The 19,611-nt window shown below is 40.7% G+C and overlaps 1 protein-coding gene across 1 annotated transcript in view; it reads left to right on the top strand.

Annotated features, from left to right (window-relative positions):
* CHSY3 (chondroitin sulfate synthase 3) overlaps nucleotides 1-4,393 on the top strand; it is a 271,179-nt gene extending 266,786 nt beyond the window's left edge. Inside the window, exon 3 of the mRNA XM_073222122.1 lies at nucleotides 347-4,393. Within this exon, the coding sequence (XP_073078223.1) occupies nucleotides 347-1,909 (1,563 nt within the window). The 3' untranslated portion in view covers nucleotides 1,910-4,393. The remainder of the gene's footprint in view (nucleotides 1-346) is intronic.
* The last annotated feature ends 15,218 nt before the right edge of the window (nucleotides 4,394-19,611 follow it).

The raw sequence follows: 19,611 nt of genomic DNA, 5'->3' as shown, positions 1-19,611 counted from the left end.
TGTCTCCCCCTTACAATGATCCATTACGAGGTTATGGATATATTCAATTCTTGTTTTCTTGCATATTTTGGGTTGGTTGCAGAGTGAGTAGAGGGACTAGGATTCTTTACCTCAAAATACATAGCTGGAGGTTTGTGTGCAGTATTTGCATGTGAATTGACAGGTCACTTTACAGTATTTGAGTATGAATTTGACATTTTAGAACTATTTTTCATTTATTTTAAATATACATTTTACAAGTCAGTTCATATCACATAACTAATTTTCCTTAAATAATCCTACTTTAAATGTTTTAGCTTCTTTCTTTCTTTCTCAATCTGTTCTCACATCCTGATTTCCTTTGCAGATGCAGCAACTGTTCCATGAAAATTACGAACACAACCGGAAAGGTTATATCCAAGACCTTCACAACAGCAAAATCCATGCAGCCATCACACTTCATCCCAACAAAAGGCCTGCCTACCAATACAGGCTTCATAATTACATGCTCAGCCGCAAAATCTCTGAACTGCGCTACCGCACCATCCAGCTGCACCGGGAGAGCGCTCTGATGAGCAAGCTCAGCAACAGCGAGGTGAGCAAAGAGGACCAGCAGCTGGGTGTGATGCCCTCTTTCAACCACTTCCAGCCTCGGGAGAGAGACGAAGTGATAGAATGGGAGTTCCTGACAGGGAAGCTCCTTTACTCAGCATCCGAGACCCAGCCTCCGCGGCAGAGCATCAGCAGCGTCCTGCGAACAGCCCTGGATGACACCGTCCTGCAGGTGATGGAGATGATCAATGAGAATGCCAAGAGCAGGGGACGGCTTATCGACTTCAAGGAGATTCAGTATGGCTACCGCAGGGTTGATCCCATGCACGGGGTGGAGTACATTTTGGATTTGCTCCTCTTATACAAAAGACACAAGGGGAGGAAGCTGACAGTGCCGGTGAGGCGGCACGCTTATCTTCAGCAGTTGTTCAGCAAGCCTTTCTTCAAGGAAACTGAGGAGCTAGACATCAACAGCCTGGTGGAAACTATTAACAGTGACACACAGTCGTTCTCCTTTATATCTAATTCTCTAAAGATACTATCATCTTTTCAAGGCGCCGAAGACATGGGAGGGCATAATGAAAAGAAAATACATATTCTAGTTCCTCTCGTTGGAAGGTATGACATTTTCCTGAGATTCATGGACAACTTCGAGAAGACTTGTCTTATCCCAAAGCAGAATGTAAAGCTGATCATCACCCTTTTCAGTAGGGATGCTGGCCAAGATGCCAACAAGCATATTGAGCTGATACAAGAATACCAGGACAGGTACCCTGCAGCCGAAATGACCCTGATCCCCATGAAGGGAGAGTTTTCCAGAGGTCTCGGTCTTGGAATGGCTTCCTCCCAGTTTGACAATGACACTTTGCTGCTATTTTGTGATGTTGACTTGATCTTCAGGGGAGACTTTCTCCAGCGCTGTAGAGACAATACAATTCAGGGACAACAGGTGTACTTCCCCATCATCTTTAGCCAGTATGACCCAAAGGTAACCAATGGGGGGAACCCTCCCACTGACGATGACTTTGTCTTCTCAAAGAAGACTGGATTTTGGAGAGACTATGGATATGGAATTACCTGTATTTATAAAAGTGATCTTCTGGGTGCAGGAGGATTTGATACCTCAATTCAAGGCTGGGGACTGGAAGATGTAGATCTCTACAATAAAGTTATTCTATCTGGCTTAAGGCCCTTCAGAAGTCAAGAAGTAGGAGTGGTGCATATTTTCCATCCAGTTCATTGTGACCCTAACTTGGACCCTAAGCAGTATAAGATGTGCTTAGGATCCAAAGCAGGTACGTTTGCCTCAACCATGCAACTGGCTGAACTCTGGTTGGAAAAACACATGGGTGTCAGGTACAATCGAACTCTCTCCTGACGGTCCGGGCAACACAGATTGCCTTTTTAAAGGGGAGTTTACCTCATCATTGGTGGTTGTTATTTTTATTTTATTATTGTTATTTTTATTATTATAATTATTATTGTTGTAATTTTATTTTGTTGTCCTGGTCGTAAACTACTCTTGGTTGTCTTCCAAAGGGTGTTTGTTGACCTCAAGCAGAAGAGTCTGCAGTTCTCTGATATTTCAGATTTCTACTGAAGTCAATATATGTATTACCTTTATATATATCTTCATTTGAGATTGAGTTAAATCATGGCAATCAGATGACTTTTGAAGCTCATTCGTCATGAGAGACAGCTTAGAAGAATGTTCTCTTGGGGCTTAAAGATGCAATGGCGACTTTTATTTTGTTCGTCAAATTCAATGTGATACAATTATTTACTGGTGAAATGGTACCACAAAAGTGCTTTATGCTTCCTCTGGGGAAGGGACTCTGTAACATAAACTTGAGTTTTGTAATTTATACAAGGACTTAAAATATATAGACAATAATTTTCTCCATCTTTAGAATTTTTAAAGTAAATGAACACTTATGATTGTATGTTTATTTTTTAAAAAAAAGTTTTAAAAAATTGAGGAGTCTTGTTCCACAAGCAAAAGGTACTGGCTACCCTGGTCTTAGGACAATTATGTTCTCCTCACAGCTGTCTGCTGTAAATGCAGATGGAGTTTATTTTCTCAAGGAAATATGATTTAACTAAATATTCATGTACATTTTAGAGGCTTTATGGAACAGTGTCCTTCATTTGCTGGCAAGAAGATAAACTATGACAGAACCTGGTTATTTATAATAAAACACAGGTATAACAGTACTCTTTTTCAAAAACACTGAAAAGCTTGTGTTGTTTCCTTTTAGTCACCTTTGGTATCTTTTTTTCGTGGTCATACCCACCAAAACCTGCCTGCTACAGAGACTGGAAAAATGAATAACGGATTATGGACATACTATTTGTATTATTGTGATTTAAATTCTAGCTTTCACAAGTGATTAAAATGAGTTTTTTTCTTTATTCATTCAGTAATTTGCAATCCAGGAGAAGCATTCATCCTCAATCTCTTTAACTTTGTGTTCACATTGAACCAAAAACCAGGCCAGAAATGGCGTTTCATTTGGGTTATACACAAAATGTAGCATAAGATTGGGCATACCGTTGGGTACTTTAGTTTTCATTTTTCACACAGTAAGACTCAAGTTTGCATCAAAATTGACTTGCAAGCTATTGTTGTGAGTTCCTACCATTATTTGGAGCTGATGGTCAGGAGGTCACATAGCATTTGCCTCATTGATGGGTTCCTTACATGGTCGCAGTTTCTCAGGGTGGGGACATTGGGGGGCCTCAAAAAACTGTTGCTTAATATTGTGGCAGACATGGTGGCCCTCTCCTTGACTATAATGCAGTCTTCATAATGTCACCTTCATTAGGAAGGAATTAATGGCACATCAAGAGGTCCCTGACAGGGCCGACAATTCAGAATTGATCTCTGCTCTAATATCACCTCAGACCTTCACAAATCCTTACTTTTGATAGTTTATTTTCCTACATTATGTGACTTAGCTCTTTTGCAGGTTTTATTCCCCTGAACAGTAAATATATTGACATGCTGTCAAAATGGTCATCTGGGAAGGTATGTGACTAAATAATGATTACTAACGACTTTATTCATGAAAAAAGAAATCAAGGTCTGCTCTTTAACTTAGACAACTGAAGTAACAAGAGTTTTACTGTGGAATAAATGTAAAGGTCTTGATTAAAACACCCCAAGTCTTAGAGAGTCATGAGGCAACTGTACAGGGATGAAGTGGCATTCTTCATAGCACTGTTAAAATTATACTGATGAGACATGGGAATGCTGAGATCTCATTTGAACTTAATTACACATATACACCCTATACCAATATTTATGTAAATGGTTTAAATTCCATTTCATAGTTTTGCATTAAACTTCCCTATGATGTTTTTTCAGGCGCTGCAGTATTTTCTGACTACAAAGTTATTTGAATGGTACTAGAGAAATTAAAGTGATTTTCTATCTGTGTAGTGTCTATTACTAAAATCCCTTTTAAGATAGAAGGGCAACATGATTTGAATGCAGCCTGCTACACAACATACACACGTAATTGGCATTACCTTACTTGGATAGCTCTGGATGTGCTGTTTAAATGTCACCCATAACAATTCCATCAACCTTCAACATCACCTTATTGATCATCTCCTGTCCACTCAACACCACACTATGTAGTTTACTTGCAATGCCCTTTTAAATGTAATCCTCACAATGGCTCTCAGAGTACTGACATTATTTTCTTCATTCACGAGATAGGGAAACTGAGGCCCTGAGGGACTAAGTCACTTGTGCTGAGTTCACACAGCTGGCGTGCTCTGGAGTTAACTGTCATCTCAATCTGGAGCACTTGTCTTTCTGCTTCAAGCCCTGGCTTCTCAGTTGTTGGAGTAACGTAGAAGACAGGAGAGAGCTAAACTAAGGTCTGGCTGACACTATGGGCAAGGTTGCTCCATCGTTCAGCTTGCTCCTGCTGTGTGCTTGGGCTGGACAGAGCCACGTGGGCTGGTGTTTTCCTCAGGTACAGTCACCTCAGGCCTTAATCTCTGTCTTCTGCTGCTTTGCTAGCTCTGCCAAAGAGCGCCTTATTGGGGAAGGGTTTCACCTCCCCAATACTTGCTCTCTCTCGTGTACTTGCTCAACAAATCACGAGACCTCAGCCAGCAGGAAAGAGATACTCAGAATTCCTGGAGCCAGCAGCAGCCCTTCCACACAGTGTCAGCCAGCTGAGTGCAGACACTGCCCACGACAAACACCAGCATGGATCTGCTAGGCCCTTTGTGTCACTTCCCTCATACAGCCTTGGCATAAAGTGACTTAGAGCAGAGATCTCTATGAATCTAAGAGGTGAGCCCATTATGCCCAGTTACCAGAGGGGGAACCGCAGGAATGAAATACCCAAGAGCAGAGATTGCAGTCCAACCAGGAGGGTAAGGCTCCCTGGGAAGGTCAGTAATAAAGTCCCTCTGTGTTACGTAGAAAGCTGGAGCCCATCTCCAGTCAGCAGCTCACGGCTGCACGACTCTGCGTTCATGTGGTTGCATTTGCAGCTTAGCCTGGACAGTTCCTTCTTCCAGGAGGAGGTCCTAGAAGATAAGGTCCCTTCCTAAAGCTTTTATTGCCCAGATGAGAGGCTGTAGTGCTGCCAGGCCTGCTGAGCCCTCATGTCCTGGAGGAAATAGCCAAAGCTAGAGGTAGACTTGGAGGAAGGCTTGGGGGTCTCCCCACTTTACCTCTCCTTCCCAGTAGGAAATAAGTTTAATAAGGTAAAATATCTTAAGATAAGTCTCAAAAGCCAGTGAAATATCTGTAGTTCTGTCCTGGCTGTGGCAATGAGATTTCTATGGAAGAATGAAGGCAGCAACACCCTTTACATTATGTGGCCAAGCCACCTTCTTTTCCCTGCCACCTGCTGCCTTCTGAGTCACTGCTCCTGTGGCCCTGCAAGTCCTAGGGACCTGACGTGCCTCATCCTGGGGACCTCTCTGTCTCAAGGGGACTGCTACTAAGCTGAGCGTTGGCCACTTCACCTCTCACTTAGGCTTCATTACTGAAGGCATATCTTGTCGGGAAATAGCCTGTGAATATGGACTTTACAGGGCTCATGGGCAAAATAGGGACCCCAGGGACAAGGAAGGAGTCTGTTACCAGGTCTTAGGGCTGCAGACTTGTCCACCTTCCCCATGCCCACTTTGATTGGCATCGACTCACTGTCACACATACAGTAAGGCAGTCTGGGCGGAGGCCAGAGGCCTCCTAGATCTTCAGTTTTCAAGGAGCAGCCTCAGCACAGACAGGGTGGAATCTAGGGATAGCCCTGTAGTGCGGCCTCTTGAGCTCCTCAGCCTCGCTGCCTTGAAAGATGGCGGTAATGAGGATCCCAGCCGTGATTCTGCCCCCTGCTGGCGACATAGTCACATCTGCAACGAGCCGCCAAGTGCCTGGCCTCTGGCACTGGCCCGCGGATGCCAGGACGGCCTCTCACTGCCCTTGGTTTGACATCCAACTGAATCCTGCTTCCTTCCACTGATCAGAAGCTGCCAATGCCTGAGCAGTATCTGGGATTCTACTCCAGGCATGATTTCCTGTCAACCAAATTCAATCAGCATATATTATAATCCAAAGGTTAATATGAAAGCTGAGATGATTGATGTTTGATTATCCATCATGCATAGGCATGCATTCCTGCTATTCCAGAACCACCCAATTTCAGTGTTTACCTATAAGATCAATCCTGAAGCAATTGATGAGTATAATATTCAAAGGATAAAATATTACTTGAAATGGACCTGTTATAAGTAGACTTCAACAGAAAAAAAGCTTTTTTTTTCTAGAATATTTGCTTTTATCTGTAATGTTAACCAATTACCAACTATTTATTGAGAACTTGTTCAAGAACAATACTCTCAAGTAGATACTGTAAGACTGTGAAAATACGCATCCCCTAAAAGCAAATCTCTCATTACTATCGGACCTCCTTCTATGGGTCTGTTCTTCATGTCTTTCTCAGTTCTTCTCCAATCCTAGCTTTTAAATTCCCACAAACATCACATTTTCTTATTTTATCCAAGTGGAGAGAAGTATGAATACATGCCAAACAGAATCTAAGATCTGTAGAGGAAATCACATTCAGAAATATGAACATGGCTTGATTCTTATGTCTTAACTCGGGTGTTAAGTGTTCGACTTGACGTCAGTCAAAAATAACAGGGCCAAAAGTTCATATAAAGATGAAAATAAATACCACAACATTAGGCTTACCAACTTTATTTAATCTATTAAATATTCTGCTACCACAATTAGCCCCAAGTTTATTTCCATTTCTCTCCCATACTCACCAAAGTGGCTCCAATATCTATTTCTAAAAGGAAAATCTATAACAGGTGATAAATAAAATGTTAAAGGCATAATACTGGGAGAATAAGGGGGCTGGCCGAACATTGTGCATACTTGTATCATTTTCTTCTTTTTCACTTGCTTACTAGTTTTCACGCCACTCTAACTTGCTGATGGCCTACTGTTCCCTTTAATGTTTTCCTCCCATTTCTCTGCCAGGAAATTCCTCCCTGTCTTCCACACTTAGGAACCCCTTGATGCAAGCTGAATGAGGTTTAGACTACAAGTTTCTGGTACTGGTTTTGAGACGTTACTGTTGCATAAACCATGAGCTTCAAGTCTGACATTAACATAAGTTTTTCAACTTTTTTTCATTAGCAACCCCGGTCTCTTTATAAAGTATGCTGGAATTTATTTCTCCTCCTTGTTAGCCAACTGGAATCCCAAGGGCACAGATCTTAACACAGGCTCTTGAGTATTTAGACCGGAAACTGAAGGAAGAGAAGACGGAAACTCTTTGATCCCCTCCAAATGCTTCCCATTTCTCCCAAATGTCAAAGTCATTTTTGAAATAACAAACTTTCTGGGACACAATTCACAGCAGCACATTTTTAGTTAAAAAAAACCATGTCCTATTGTGAGTCAGTTACAAGTATTCTATCTCTGGGCTATCTTGGGAAAGGAATTAGAGCTTTAAATTCTTTCACAAAAAAATTAACTGCAAGGAAATTCAAGCTTCTTAGGAGAAAAGGTCATGGAGATGAGTTTCCTCCTTCTTCTGTCTTTTTATATGTACCTTCATTTGCTTTCTCTTTATTCTCTGACATTTTTACTCCCAGTGCCTCTCTCTTTAGATGGGAACTTGTTCCTAAACCAGGAGCTCTAACCTGAGGCTCATCAGTCCTTGTGTTCCTGGTGGCAGTCTGTCCTTCTCAGGGACAGAGCAGCAACATTTCATCTTTCATTCCAATTGTTTTCTTGAGCATGTACAGAAACTGTAATATCATTCATATTATACATTTTTTAATTCTTTCAATGGATATTTACTAAAATGTTTTAGTACATTAATGGGTTTTCTTAAGAAGTAGGTGTTTCATCTCAAAATAGATCAAAGATGCATATCCTCTTGGTGTTTCCCATTGAAGCCAAATGTGGTTTTAAAAACTGTGGTTAAAAAGCTGGAAGTTGCTTTAGAAATTACCAGACTCACCATTGTTTTAAAGTAATATCTAAGGATATTTAGTCTCTATTTCTATAAGAATCCACACTGATATTTGAAGACCCATGTTGTTTGAATTAGCATGCTCTAAAACTCTGGAAATAAGCAGGATTTTTATTATGTAGAGTTCCATTGTTTACTTCTCTTCTTAAAACTCTCTAAAGTTTTCCAAATTTTCTTAGAACAAAACCTAAGCTCCTTCCCCTAGCCTGTAACACCTGCTCCCCATGATCTGCCCCTGCCCTCTGCCTGTCCCCGTCACCCTGCTCTCACACCCTGTTCATTCTGCTTCCATCACACTGGCCCCCACCTGGATCTGTAAGCATCTCAAGTGTGCTCCCACCTGCAGGCCTCCCCACTGCTTGCTCCTTGAACTTGGAAAGCTGGTTCTTGAGATCTTCCCACGGTTGGCTCCCTTTGGTGATGCAGGTCTCACCACAAAGGTCACCTTGGGAGAAAGGCTTTCCTAACACCCAATCTTAAATCTCTCTCTCTGCCACCCCTCATGTTCCTGGACCTCTGTGTGTATCACCATCAGATAATGTAACTCATAAACATTTATCTGGTATATGCTGTTTATAGTGAATCTGGTATTTTCATTGTTTGCTTCTTGTATCTCCTTGTCTCCTTCCTCTAAATAACATGCTCCTGTAGAACAGGGGCAATGACTGTCTCTCAGTCTCTCCTGTGTTTGAAGTTTCAGATCAAAGACTGTGGCTTAAGAGGGTCTGTACGTCTGTGGAATCTGAAGAGCTCTGGGGTGTAGCTTGTGGGCTCAGGCGTCCACCTTATCAAGGGGTTTTGAGCCAATTTTGAGATTGACTGACCTGCATTAGCATATCTTACAAGGCACAGAATTCCAACTAGCTTCTCAATACAAAGATAACAGCTGCTGATTAATTCACAATGGTATATTGGTTGGTCCTCATATTATTAGCTTTCCAATATCCGGAACACCACATGTTTGGAAATAATAAAAATGATGACTTTAAGTCATATTGCCATCAAGCTGTGAGGGCCTGGGAGTCAGAGAAGCCTTATTTAGCAGGAAGTACATGACTATTTCCAAGGCAGGGACCTCCCTGGACCATGAGCCTTTATCCTAGATGGCAATACTCACCCTCATTCCTACAGGAAATCACAGGCTATCCACCTCATGCACGTTATTATCTTCCTGCTTTTGGTCAGAAGTGCTGCTGAATAAACTGTCCAGCGTTAGTGTGCATGTACCGCCATATTTCAGAGGATGAAATGTTTTGGTCTATTTCACCTTCAGAATTTATTAAACTGTATTTTTTAAAACATCAACTAGGGCATTAAAAACTTGCATTCTATGCAAGAGCAATTATTTTAAAAAACTACATTCTTATGAATGTGCATCGGTGACTAACAGGCTGAAAAAACGAAAGAGAATAAAAAGAATCACAAGTCTGCAAGGTCTTGATCTTACTCTAGTCACACAGTTTCTGTTTTAAGACAACTCTTTGAGCTTTGCCATTACATGTGTACTTGACAAATAAATTGAAGTAGCATATGAAGGCAGTGTCTTTTAAGTCATCAACTGAAAATGTGTCTCGCTCCAGCTAATGACTCATGATTAATTGCTACATTACATCCATCACACAGGTATGTATAAATGAATGAGAATTGGGCTATATGAGAAGAAAACTATTAGATATATGACTCTCACCTTGACATTTGCTAACTCCAGTCCAGCTCTGGCTTCTTCATTATAAGCATATAATTACCAAGCTGCTAGTCTCCTCCAAGTGATGGAGGTCCCGCAAGAAATGCTTCTTCTTCTTGCTCCTATTCCAGACCCCATACAGACCATTATTCTTCTATCGTGACAGCATGCAGCATGATGGACATATTAAATATGGCTAGATATTATAGGCTATTTTATATTAATTTTATCATTACATATCATTGATATACATTTTGTCTTTACATTGCATTATTAGCCCATTGTGTCTTAGGACAAACTACTCCTATGGTATCTTCCATTAAAGTTTACTGAGAACGAGTTAATGCAAGGCACTGTGCCAAGACGAGAGATGTAAAGTCAGCAAAACTGTACCCCATCCCCAACAACCTCATGCATTTCACAGAAGTGAGAGAAATAATTTTCCACTTCACCAGTGACTGTTTCTGGCCTGGCACTCAAATTGTAGTGATGCATGGAGTTTGCAGTCTAGCTAAAATTTTCATGCAATCTTTTATTTTTAATGCTAGATTTTTCATCTTTAATAAGGTTTTCCAAAAAATAGCACTGACTTTATTAAAATATTTTATGTTGGGGGGATTACAGGGAAACAGTAAGACTAGAAACCTTACTAAACAGACTCAGGTAACCCCCAAACCCAAACAACATAGCTTTCACTTCCAGGATGGGGTATGTTACCCCATAGACCACAGTCCTATTAAGTTTTTATATCTATTTTTTTTATATCTGTTTTGTCTTGATAGCAAACCTGAGGTTTCTGGCTTCAAGAACAGACTGATTGTTTACCTGCAGAACATCTTGCATTGGTTTCCCATATTCCCACCCCTACAGGGTGATGTGGTGGAAGTCAGGGTAGAGTAGCTGGTGTATGCAGAGGGTGGGGCCAGACGTGTGATATACCCGATGCACCACAGGAGAGGAATTGGAATTAGGAATTCAGAGTTTTCACAGGATGCCTGGCATGGATGCCCATTCTTCTCTCAAGAAAAGGACAGACCTTATCTTCCTAATAAGCAACTTCTCCTGAGGAGAGGAGAGCAAGCTCTTCAGAACCACTATCCTTGTAATCTAACCAAATGGCTCCAGGGAACAGAAGTCTGTTAATCTGTCTGTGAAGTATGTGAATTTCACTTCCAAAATGTGCTTGCCATTCATTCACTGGTTCACTGAGGTTGCTAGCACTCTCTGCTCAGGAAGCTCCAACCATGAAGAGACACAGAAATATTCATGGATCGTGGTCTCCTGAGACTCACATGTGCTCCCTCCTAAGATCCCCCTCTTGGTGATTTAACAGCCCTGGACCAACCATGGCCGAGTCTGGAGCAGGATGGGAATTAACTACACTCTCTTTCCGTCTCCATCTCCCAGTGCTTTTTTATTCTTTTAATCCTTGGCTATCAGAGTGAGTGTATTTATCCTTTTCCCACAGTTCTCTTACCTGTCAATAATTCTTGAAGCTGGGTGTTTGAAAGTGCACTTTCACATTGACTCAAGAAACTAAAGAAGTCAATATAATACTGTTTTTAGAAGAGTGAAAATGAACTCTGACTCACTGTTTTTGTCTAGCAAACCCTTAGAAACTTTCTCCTGAAAAAAATAAGCCTTACTTGTATGTCACAGGTATTTATTCCTTCTCCGCTCACTTTATGATCTGTAACCATCATCGGCACTTTATTGTTTAGGCAGAAATGTGACTTTTTAAAATGTTAAATGTCTGTACTTATAAGTGAAAGCAAAACTATTTCATCCCAAATGGAAGGTTAGATACTAAATGCTTCTTTTCAATTGGAATGGGATTTCAGCATTAGAATTTTATTTAACTTATTCCTGAAATGAAAGGTTTTCTCCTACAAAGATTAATGTATCCACTAATGACTGAAGCATTTGCCATTCTTATGAACTTGATGTCCTCTTCCTTCATCAGTCCTCAACCAGGTCAAAAAAGACACAAACTATTCTGCAGAAATCTTTACGTAGTCAGAAAACATTTTATCATTACTGGGAAAAATGAAGGACGGGTCTGAAGAATACCAGTTTTTGTTATTAATATTATTTCTTTAATCAAATGTTCTACTTTAGTTGAGGAATATATTCTGAGTGACATTGTTACATGCAAAATTTAATAATTATTTTATTATGCATCCAAATGCTTTACTGAAGCTGAGATAGAAGGCAAGGTTGATCTTACAAATATACCTTAAGAAGTTTTCAGTAGATTCTTATTTACTCTGGTTAACTAATCTGCATAACCAATACTCCCAAAACTTAGTGGCTTAGAACAAACATTTTTTGTCGTTCGTGATTTTGTAGATCAGGAACAAGATGTTTCACATGCATCTGCTAGGATGGCTGGGGCTGGAGGATCCACTTCCAAGGTGGTGTCCTCCCTCGTGTGTTGGGAGCTGTGGTCCTGTCTGTCCCCTCCATGGCCTCCCCCTGACCATGGTGTCTTCTCCTCCATCACCCTCTTCGAGTGACTTGGGCTTCTCAAAGCACCCTTGCCCCAGGGTAGCTGAGCGCCTTACAGGGCAGCTCAGGGCTCCAAGAACAAGAGTTCTAAGAGACCAAGGCCCATGTGGGAGACTTCTTATAACCTAGCAACAGAAGTCTGCCACATTCTTTTCATCAAGAGTCACTGTGGAGGGGAAATTCCACTCTGCTTCTCAGTGGGAATAATCACAAAGAATCTGTCACCCGTATAAATCTATCATACATTCACTAAGCTTAGTAAGTGACTTCATCTCTTCCTCTCTTGAAAACTGGGAATTAAAGTTAAGGAAACACTGACTCTCTTCAAAGGAGGAAACTTCAATCTCAACATTAGACAAATGGAAACAAAGAAACAAAATGGGGTACCTACCATAAAAAAAAAAAAAAGAAGGACCAGGAGTTGATCTATTATTTTTTTTCCTTAAGAAGAAGGCAGGCATGTTCAAGGGGAAGTAGATTTAGAAGGTGCTTCACAAAACACTTTTTACAAAGTTTCCTGTCTGCTTCGTATAGAGACAAAGGATTTCTATGGGGCTGCAAATGCCATGATACGAGGATGCGTCAGGCAAGAGTTGTGATTAGACAAAATTGCCGAATTGACTCAGGAAACTTAAATCTCAAAAGAGTTATGTTTAGTTGGTTGTTTTACCTCTTCAGCAATGTTCAAGTGCTCCGAAGAACTTAGCACTTTCCTACAGGTAAATGCAGCTTTTTTGTTACCATTAGTTCCTAAAACAACCCAAAAAATAAAGACAATTCTTTTTATATAAAAGAATGATAGATTTAATACATGTTGAAAATTTTCCTAACTTTTCCTAAAAAAACAACCAAACAAGATCATTGACAGTCCCATAGACAATACATACATGTTCTTTCTCAATCTGGCAATTTTTCACCTTGTCATTCCTTCCTTGTTATCTGTGTCACCCTCTTCTCTTTCTTGCTTTTTTTAAAAAAATAATTCAGAACAGCTCTGCTTTTTATGCATTTCAATATTCCTGCCATGCAAAAGTTTTAATTTTCAAGAATAGGATTTTAGATATTTTGTTTCCTTTCTCATTTCCATTGTAGTAAATAATGATAATAATCTTTTTTTAACCTAAAGCTCATCATCCTTCATCATCATCATGTTTTTTTTCTTAAGTATTCACTGATGAATGGCTCTAAAAAGCTGCTTGTTGCTCTGCAAATGATAGGTGGAAAACTGCCTCTTAATTTCTCAGCATTCTCCCCTTCGGCAGAGGCTGCCTCTCCTGTTCTTCATATTTTGCACTGATGGAAAGAATGGGTGTTTCTGATAATTTTATGGAGCTGTGTATGTTCTCGGAATTTTGCCCTATTTTGTCGTATTAATTCTAGACTTCTAAGCAGTTCTTCACGCAGTAAATGATTTGGGTGCTCCTACTGTATTCCTATCAAGGCACTAACTTCTGGCCTTACAAAAATTAAACAAGGGCTGTTGCCCTGAAGAAACTCACCATCTAGAAACAGAGGAAGAAGAGCAGAGAACCACGACAAAACGAGGAGCAGCGGCGGTAGAGGAAGGTGCTGGAGGCCCAGCAGAGTCTGTGCACGTTTTTCTTTTGGGTGCAGTGGAGTTAAGTGGGGACATTTTCTCCCAAAAAGACCAAATAAAGACCTTTCCTGCCAAACTAAAGACTTGGCAGTTTATTCTGTAAACAAGGGCCAGTTGGAGAATGACAAGCACAAACATGCATTTGGAAATTTTTTCCCAAGTCAAATGTTAAAGTCCACGATCTTCATCTTCCATTTTGTGAAGATTTTCAACGTATTGTTTATAAAATCATCTATCTAGCCCGGCATGCATGTATGTGTACAAAGTGCTCTCCCTTCCCCAGATCTTTCCATGTAAGAAATCTGAATGTGTTTGCCTGCCAAAATATCCTTTCTTAGTTTTTAGAATAAATCCTCGGAAACAATTTACTATGAAATATTTCTTTGTTATTTAGGGCCTTCTTTACAAACACTTGGCCTATTTTTAACCAATATTTATGTCTGAAAAAGATACGGGTTTAAATACTACTAAAAATAATAGTAATAAACATTTATCGATTTATACTCATTTTCTAGGCACACTATCAACCATAGATATTTTCTCATTTTGTTTACAATCATCCTATAGGGTAAATATTATTCTTAACTCAATTTTACAAGCGAGAACACAGAGACGCAGAGATTGAGTTATTGGACCCGGCTCCCACAGCCGGCGCTGGGGCATCAAGGATTCTTAAATAAGGCGCCAGGAATCTAGAGAGTACAAACCATTTTAAATAAAAGACACCAAAAGTGGTACCAGAAGCCACTTAGTAGACACTATCCTATACTCTTGTAATTTCCAAGTATATCATATTTACTATTTCATTAGTTTTATTATTTGTTTAGCAGTGCAATCCTGAAAATTCCAGACACCTCATTTTGCACTAATAGCCTGGGCTAAAGCGTGACCTCCCTTTATTTACTGCAATATAATTTGTATTTAGTAAAATGCACAAATCTTAGTACACGCTTGATGAATTTTTATGTGTGTGTACACACAGTAACTCCACCAAATCAAGACATATTCTTTTTCCCCAGGATTTTCCCTATGGCCCTTTCTAGTAAATAACCAACTATGCACCCAGAGGCAACCACCATCCTAAACTCTCATAAATTAGTTTCATTCTTTTTCTGAATTTCATATATAAACAAATCATACAGTAGGTACATTTTTGGGTCCTATTTCTTTCACTCAAAATCCTTGTGATTTATCCATGTTGTTACATGAAGCAGTAATTTTTCTTTTTCTCTGCTGTATAGTATCCTATTGTTTGACTATAAGATAATTTTTAAATCAATTATATTATGGGTGAACATTTGAATTATTTTCAGTGTGGGGCTACTATTTATAAATTTTATGCATTTGTGTGTGTGTGTGTGTGTGTGTGTGTGTGTGTGCACACACGCATGCTCTTGTTTCTCTTGGCCATGTAATCCAAGGAGTAGAATTGTTAGAACATGGAATAGATGTATATTTAACTTTATTAGTATGTGCAAAGGGTTGTTCAAAGAGGTTCATTTTATTCGCACTCCTACTAGCAATGTGTGTGATTTTTCCATGCAGTGTCTCTAGTCCATATAAGTCTCATTTTTTGTTTCTCTGATATTCCATTTTATAGTTTTTGACTTGCATTTCACTGAGCTATTACTGGATCATGATCTGAAGAGCACATTGGGCATTGAGAGAAAAAGCCAATCCTCTGGACTTTTTATTTCAGTTACTGAAGTTTTAAGATCTAACATTTCTAGTGAGTTCTATTTTAGTGTTTCTATTTTTTTCTTGAAGTGTCCTATCCATTCACAGAGTATATCCATCTTTTTCTTTATTTAACATACTGTTAACAATTGTATTAAAGTCCTTGCCTGCTAATTTCGGTGACTTACCTATCTGCAAGTCTGCTTCTATTGTCTATTTCCCTTGATTCTGAGTCCCATTTTCCTCCCTCATGGGTTTGTCATGCATTTTATTATATTCTGAGAATTGTGTATAAAAGAGTATTGGGTACTGAATATATGTGTTTGGTTTATTTTTCAGAGTGCAACCCCTTTTATGCATCCAGCAGCTTTGTTGAGGGCTGATCATTCAGAGCCCCCCCAGGATATGTTGAGCTGGAAGCTGTGAATAGATTGAGTTCACCTGTGATTAACTCAAGCCCCAGTTCCATGAGGGGTCATCTCTTTGATAGAGTTAGTCATTATTTGTGTAAGGACTGGATTGGCAGAAATTGTAGGTCGTTTTAGTTCACCTTTAGATTCCACTGTAGATGGGCTGCAGAATCCGATTACTTTGATAATGCACAAAGTGATTTGTTTCTGCTCATTAGCCCCTCCTCTAACGTTGTTTTCTGAGCAAAACCAACAGATGGAGGAGAATTAATGACTCAGTTGTTTGTCCTTTATATGTGATTCTCTTTCAGACATAATCTTCCCAGCCCATGTCATTGTAAAAAGCCCAAATGGTTTCCTCTTTTATGCTCAAAATTTCTCCAAAGTCCATTGCATCCTCACCTGCCTCCAGATCAGCCACCTTTCTCCAACTATTTATGCTGATATTGCTCTGCTTACCTATAAGCTGTTTGCTTCACTCTGGAATTCAGCTCATTATTACTTCCTCACAGTTACAGTAATTCACCACATTTAGAAGTAAAATGATAAAATATATCTCTGTATAAATAGATTATAAAGATCATGCACTACTATTTCTGCTGATAGAAAGCTCAAGTATGCCAGTTCAAGTTACTCGGTCATGTCTGCTTTAGAATTTAGTCATGTTGGGTCCATATCCAGTCCAATTCAGGTCCCCCGTCCTCCTTCTCATTCTAATCTCCTTGGTTTGTATCCAACATCTAATGTGCCAATTACCATCCTAGGCCTGGGAGATAGTCCTCATATCACCATACCACTCTGGTCTTGGTTCTGGCTTCTACTGAGGAGTAGCATCTTATCTAATCCCTGTCATTCTAAACTACCAGATAATACTGATGACTTACAGGCTTCAGATCCTTGTGAGTTGTACCCCCTTTGCCCTCCTTAGTCTCTTTTAGTCATGTCTATTTGTCTCTTGGGGCTCTTACCTAAGCTCCTTTTCACTGCTCTGGAATATAAAGGACTCTAGAAATCTGGCATCTGGACCACATGCTTAAATCACTCACTTAGCCATTGCCTGGATTCTGTTTCGACGCACATGCCTTAAAGGCACAAGAACCTTCTTAGACTACACAAAGTAAATAATAAGTCTATCTGTCCTCAGAGCCACCAAAATCTATGCAGAATCTTTTTCAGCCTGACCTTGGGGAATCTCAACCCAAAAGAGACAGAAGACAGGATTTCACATTTACATCTGTGCTGTTTTCTATTTCTTTCAGAACTTCCTCCCCAAAGTACCACCTCCTCTTCCGATAACTCAACAAAAGTCTCCTCCCTCTACATTGGCAGAAAAATTGTTCTTAAATTATCATCTGGAAATCTTTTCCTGTTTTATGGTGTATGTTATTAACTCATATTTATAGTTCTTTTGGTTTTGGCTCTTGAGATGAGTCAACCATTTGGAATTCAAGAAACTCTTTTCTCTAACTCTTGAAATTAAGAGTTGTGGTTTTTAAGATTTTGTTTCTGTTAAAAGCTAAATTAACTTCCCTTTTCTACCTATACTTCCCTTTCCAATTAACCAATGGAGATACAGCTCTATTCTGCAACCTGAATAGTGGGGTAGGTTAATGGTACTGTGAATAAAGTGAAGGTTCCTATGTCCAGGATTCTCACCTGGCCCTGGTCAACTAGCTCACTACACACGTGTGGGCAATGTGTCATTACTGAGCTCCACCCAGTGCTCTGGGCAGCACAGTGGCATGACTGCAAGGCTGCAGGAGAGCAGACATGAGGCTAAGTGGTGGCAGCGCCGAGGACAGAGACTGAGGCGGCTGCAGGGGCAGAGAGGCCCAGAGGCAGACAACGCCTTGCTGTATGCAGACTCACTCTGAGTGGACAGGATTCTGGTGATCGACCTGCCACCATGGGAATAAAGTTGGGTATAAACCCTTTCACCCCAAGAACTTTCCATTGTCATTTCTTTGGTCTCATTGAATCCATAGTGAATTTGTCTGGGTCTGAAACCCATTGGCAAGACAGGTGCAAAGAAGCAAAAGAACACAGTTTATGAAACCTCAGTATATTCCTTTTATTGGTCAGGTTTCTGTCAGGAAAGAGATGGTGCACCCACAGGGCAAGAATGAAGACAGTTTGAGGAAGGAACAATTTACTGGGGATGGGCATGGTGCAAGGACACCCACCAGAGATAATGAAGCCATGGGGAATCCTCATCTCTAGGTAAAGGGTGATGGGAATGGTTTGTAAAGAACAGAGAGCAACTATGCTCCTTTATATAGCTGTAGGAAAGAAATCACCATGTTCGTACATCACAAGTACTTTACTATTGCTAGAAAACAGTCTTCAAACTGGGTCTGTGAACTACTGGCATCATATTAAGACTTTAAAAGAGTATGAGTACATGGTCCACATTAAGGGATTTATTTTCACATCCTCGAGTCCTCAAAATCTGATGTGCCTGGGAAAGTGCCTTCTTTTCAGTCCTTGAGGAATATGGAGATTTGAGGTATTAAGGCCTCTTTTGGAACATTCTAGATTCCAGTATATTGTGTACACAGGGGGGATGATGTCAGTTTTTATTGAAATACTTTGTCACTTCTCTTATCAGACTTTCTAAAAGTGCTTCATTTTCAGAAGGTAAACTGGTAAGCAGCAACTGCAGCCTTAGGGAGAGGAACACAGCAGTTGTCAAACCAAGGCCTGGCAGGGAGGGAAGGGGAAGAAGAAACATCCCCATCTTCATTTCCTCCCGGTCTGGTTTTGACGCTGCTGACTACCAGTGGCTGGAATCCTCCAAAGACCCAGAGGGCAAGAAGAATAGTTGGGGCAGTTCATACACGTCAGCTTTTGGGGAAAGAACAGGGAGAAAAAAGTGGAGTCCTAGAGAGGCAAAGGGGGGATACCCAGCACATATCCCACTACTCTGTTTTCTGACTTCAAGGACAGCTTAACTCCTGCTTTATTATATATGTGATTCCCCATTCTGTAACATTTACCTCAAGCAATTAACAAACAGGAGGCCCAAAGAGGTAACAGACCCAGTTGCTCAGTTATTAAGTGGATGAGCTGGTATTCTGTCTCTGGAACTCACAATCTATACATTCTTATCACTCTGCGGACACATGAAGTCAGATGGACAAATGTCCCCAGCCTAGATATTTTCTTCCTGTTTTTACAGCTTTGTTGTCTCAGCTGTCTGAGATGCTACCTTAGTATTTTATATCTTCTTGTAGAGTCTGCATTAACGTTCCAATGGGAACCGTGTCCACCTTTACAGCCCTGGTTTTAGATTGTATTGTTGGGGAACCCCTCCAACGCAGGACAATATCCAGGGGTTTGGACAAGGAAAGGCTTCCCCAGATGGGAGGGTCCTACTAGCCCCAGGCCTGCGGAAGGAGTGCGTCCTGCGCATGCACAGGCCTTCAGGTTCTGGGGAGCTTAGATATGGAAACGTTCAAGGCCTGTGAGGGGCTGGATCACTGGAGCTGTTCACGGGACGACCCAGGGTCTCTTCCTAATTCAAATTCCTATCCTAATGTCACCTACTCCCCACGAAGGCAGAGCCAGGTAGGGGGCAGGCTTGGGGGGTGGGAGACTTAGAAGGCTTGCCAGGGCGGCGTGGGGAGGGCGCTGGCCCGCGATCTTCCCTAGCGGACACCTGCGGGTCCCGGCTGCGCAGAG

Source organism: Manis javanica, chromosome 14 (genome assembly GCF_040802235.1).
Source record: "Manis javanica isolate MJ-LG chromosome 14, MJ_LKY, whole genome shotgun sequence".
NCBI classification, from domain to species: domain Eukaryota; kingdom Metazoa; phylum Chordata; class Mammalia; order Pholidota; family Manidae; genus Manis; species Manis javanica.
The sequence above is the reverse complement of the archived record's forward strand: the minus strand, read 5'-3'. Positions and strand labels throughout refer to the sequence as shown.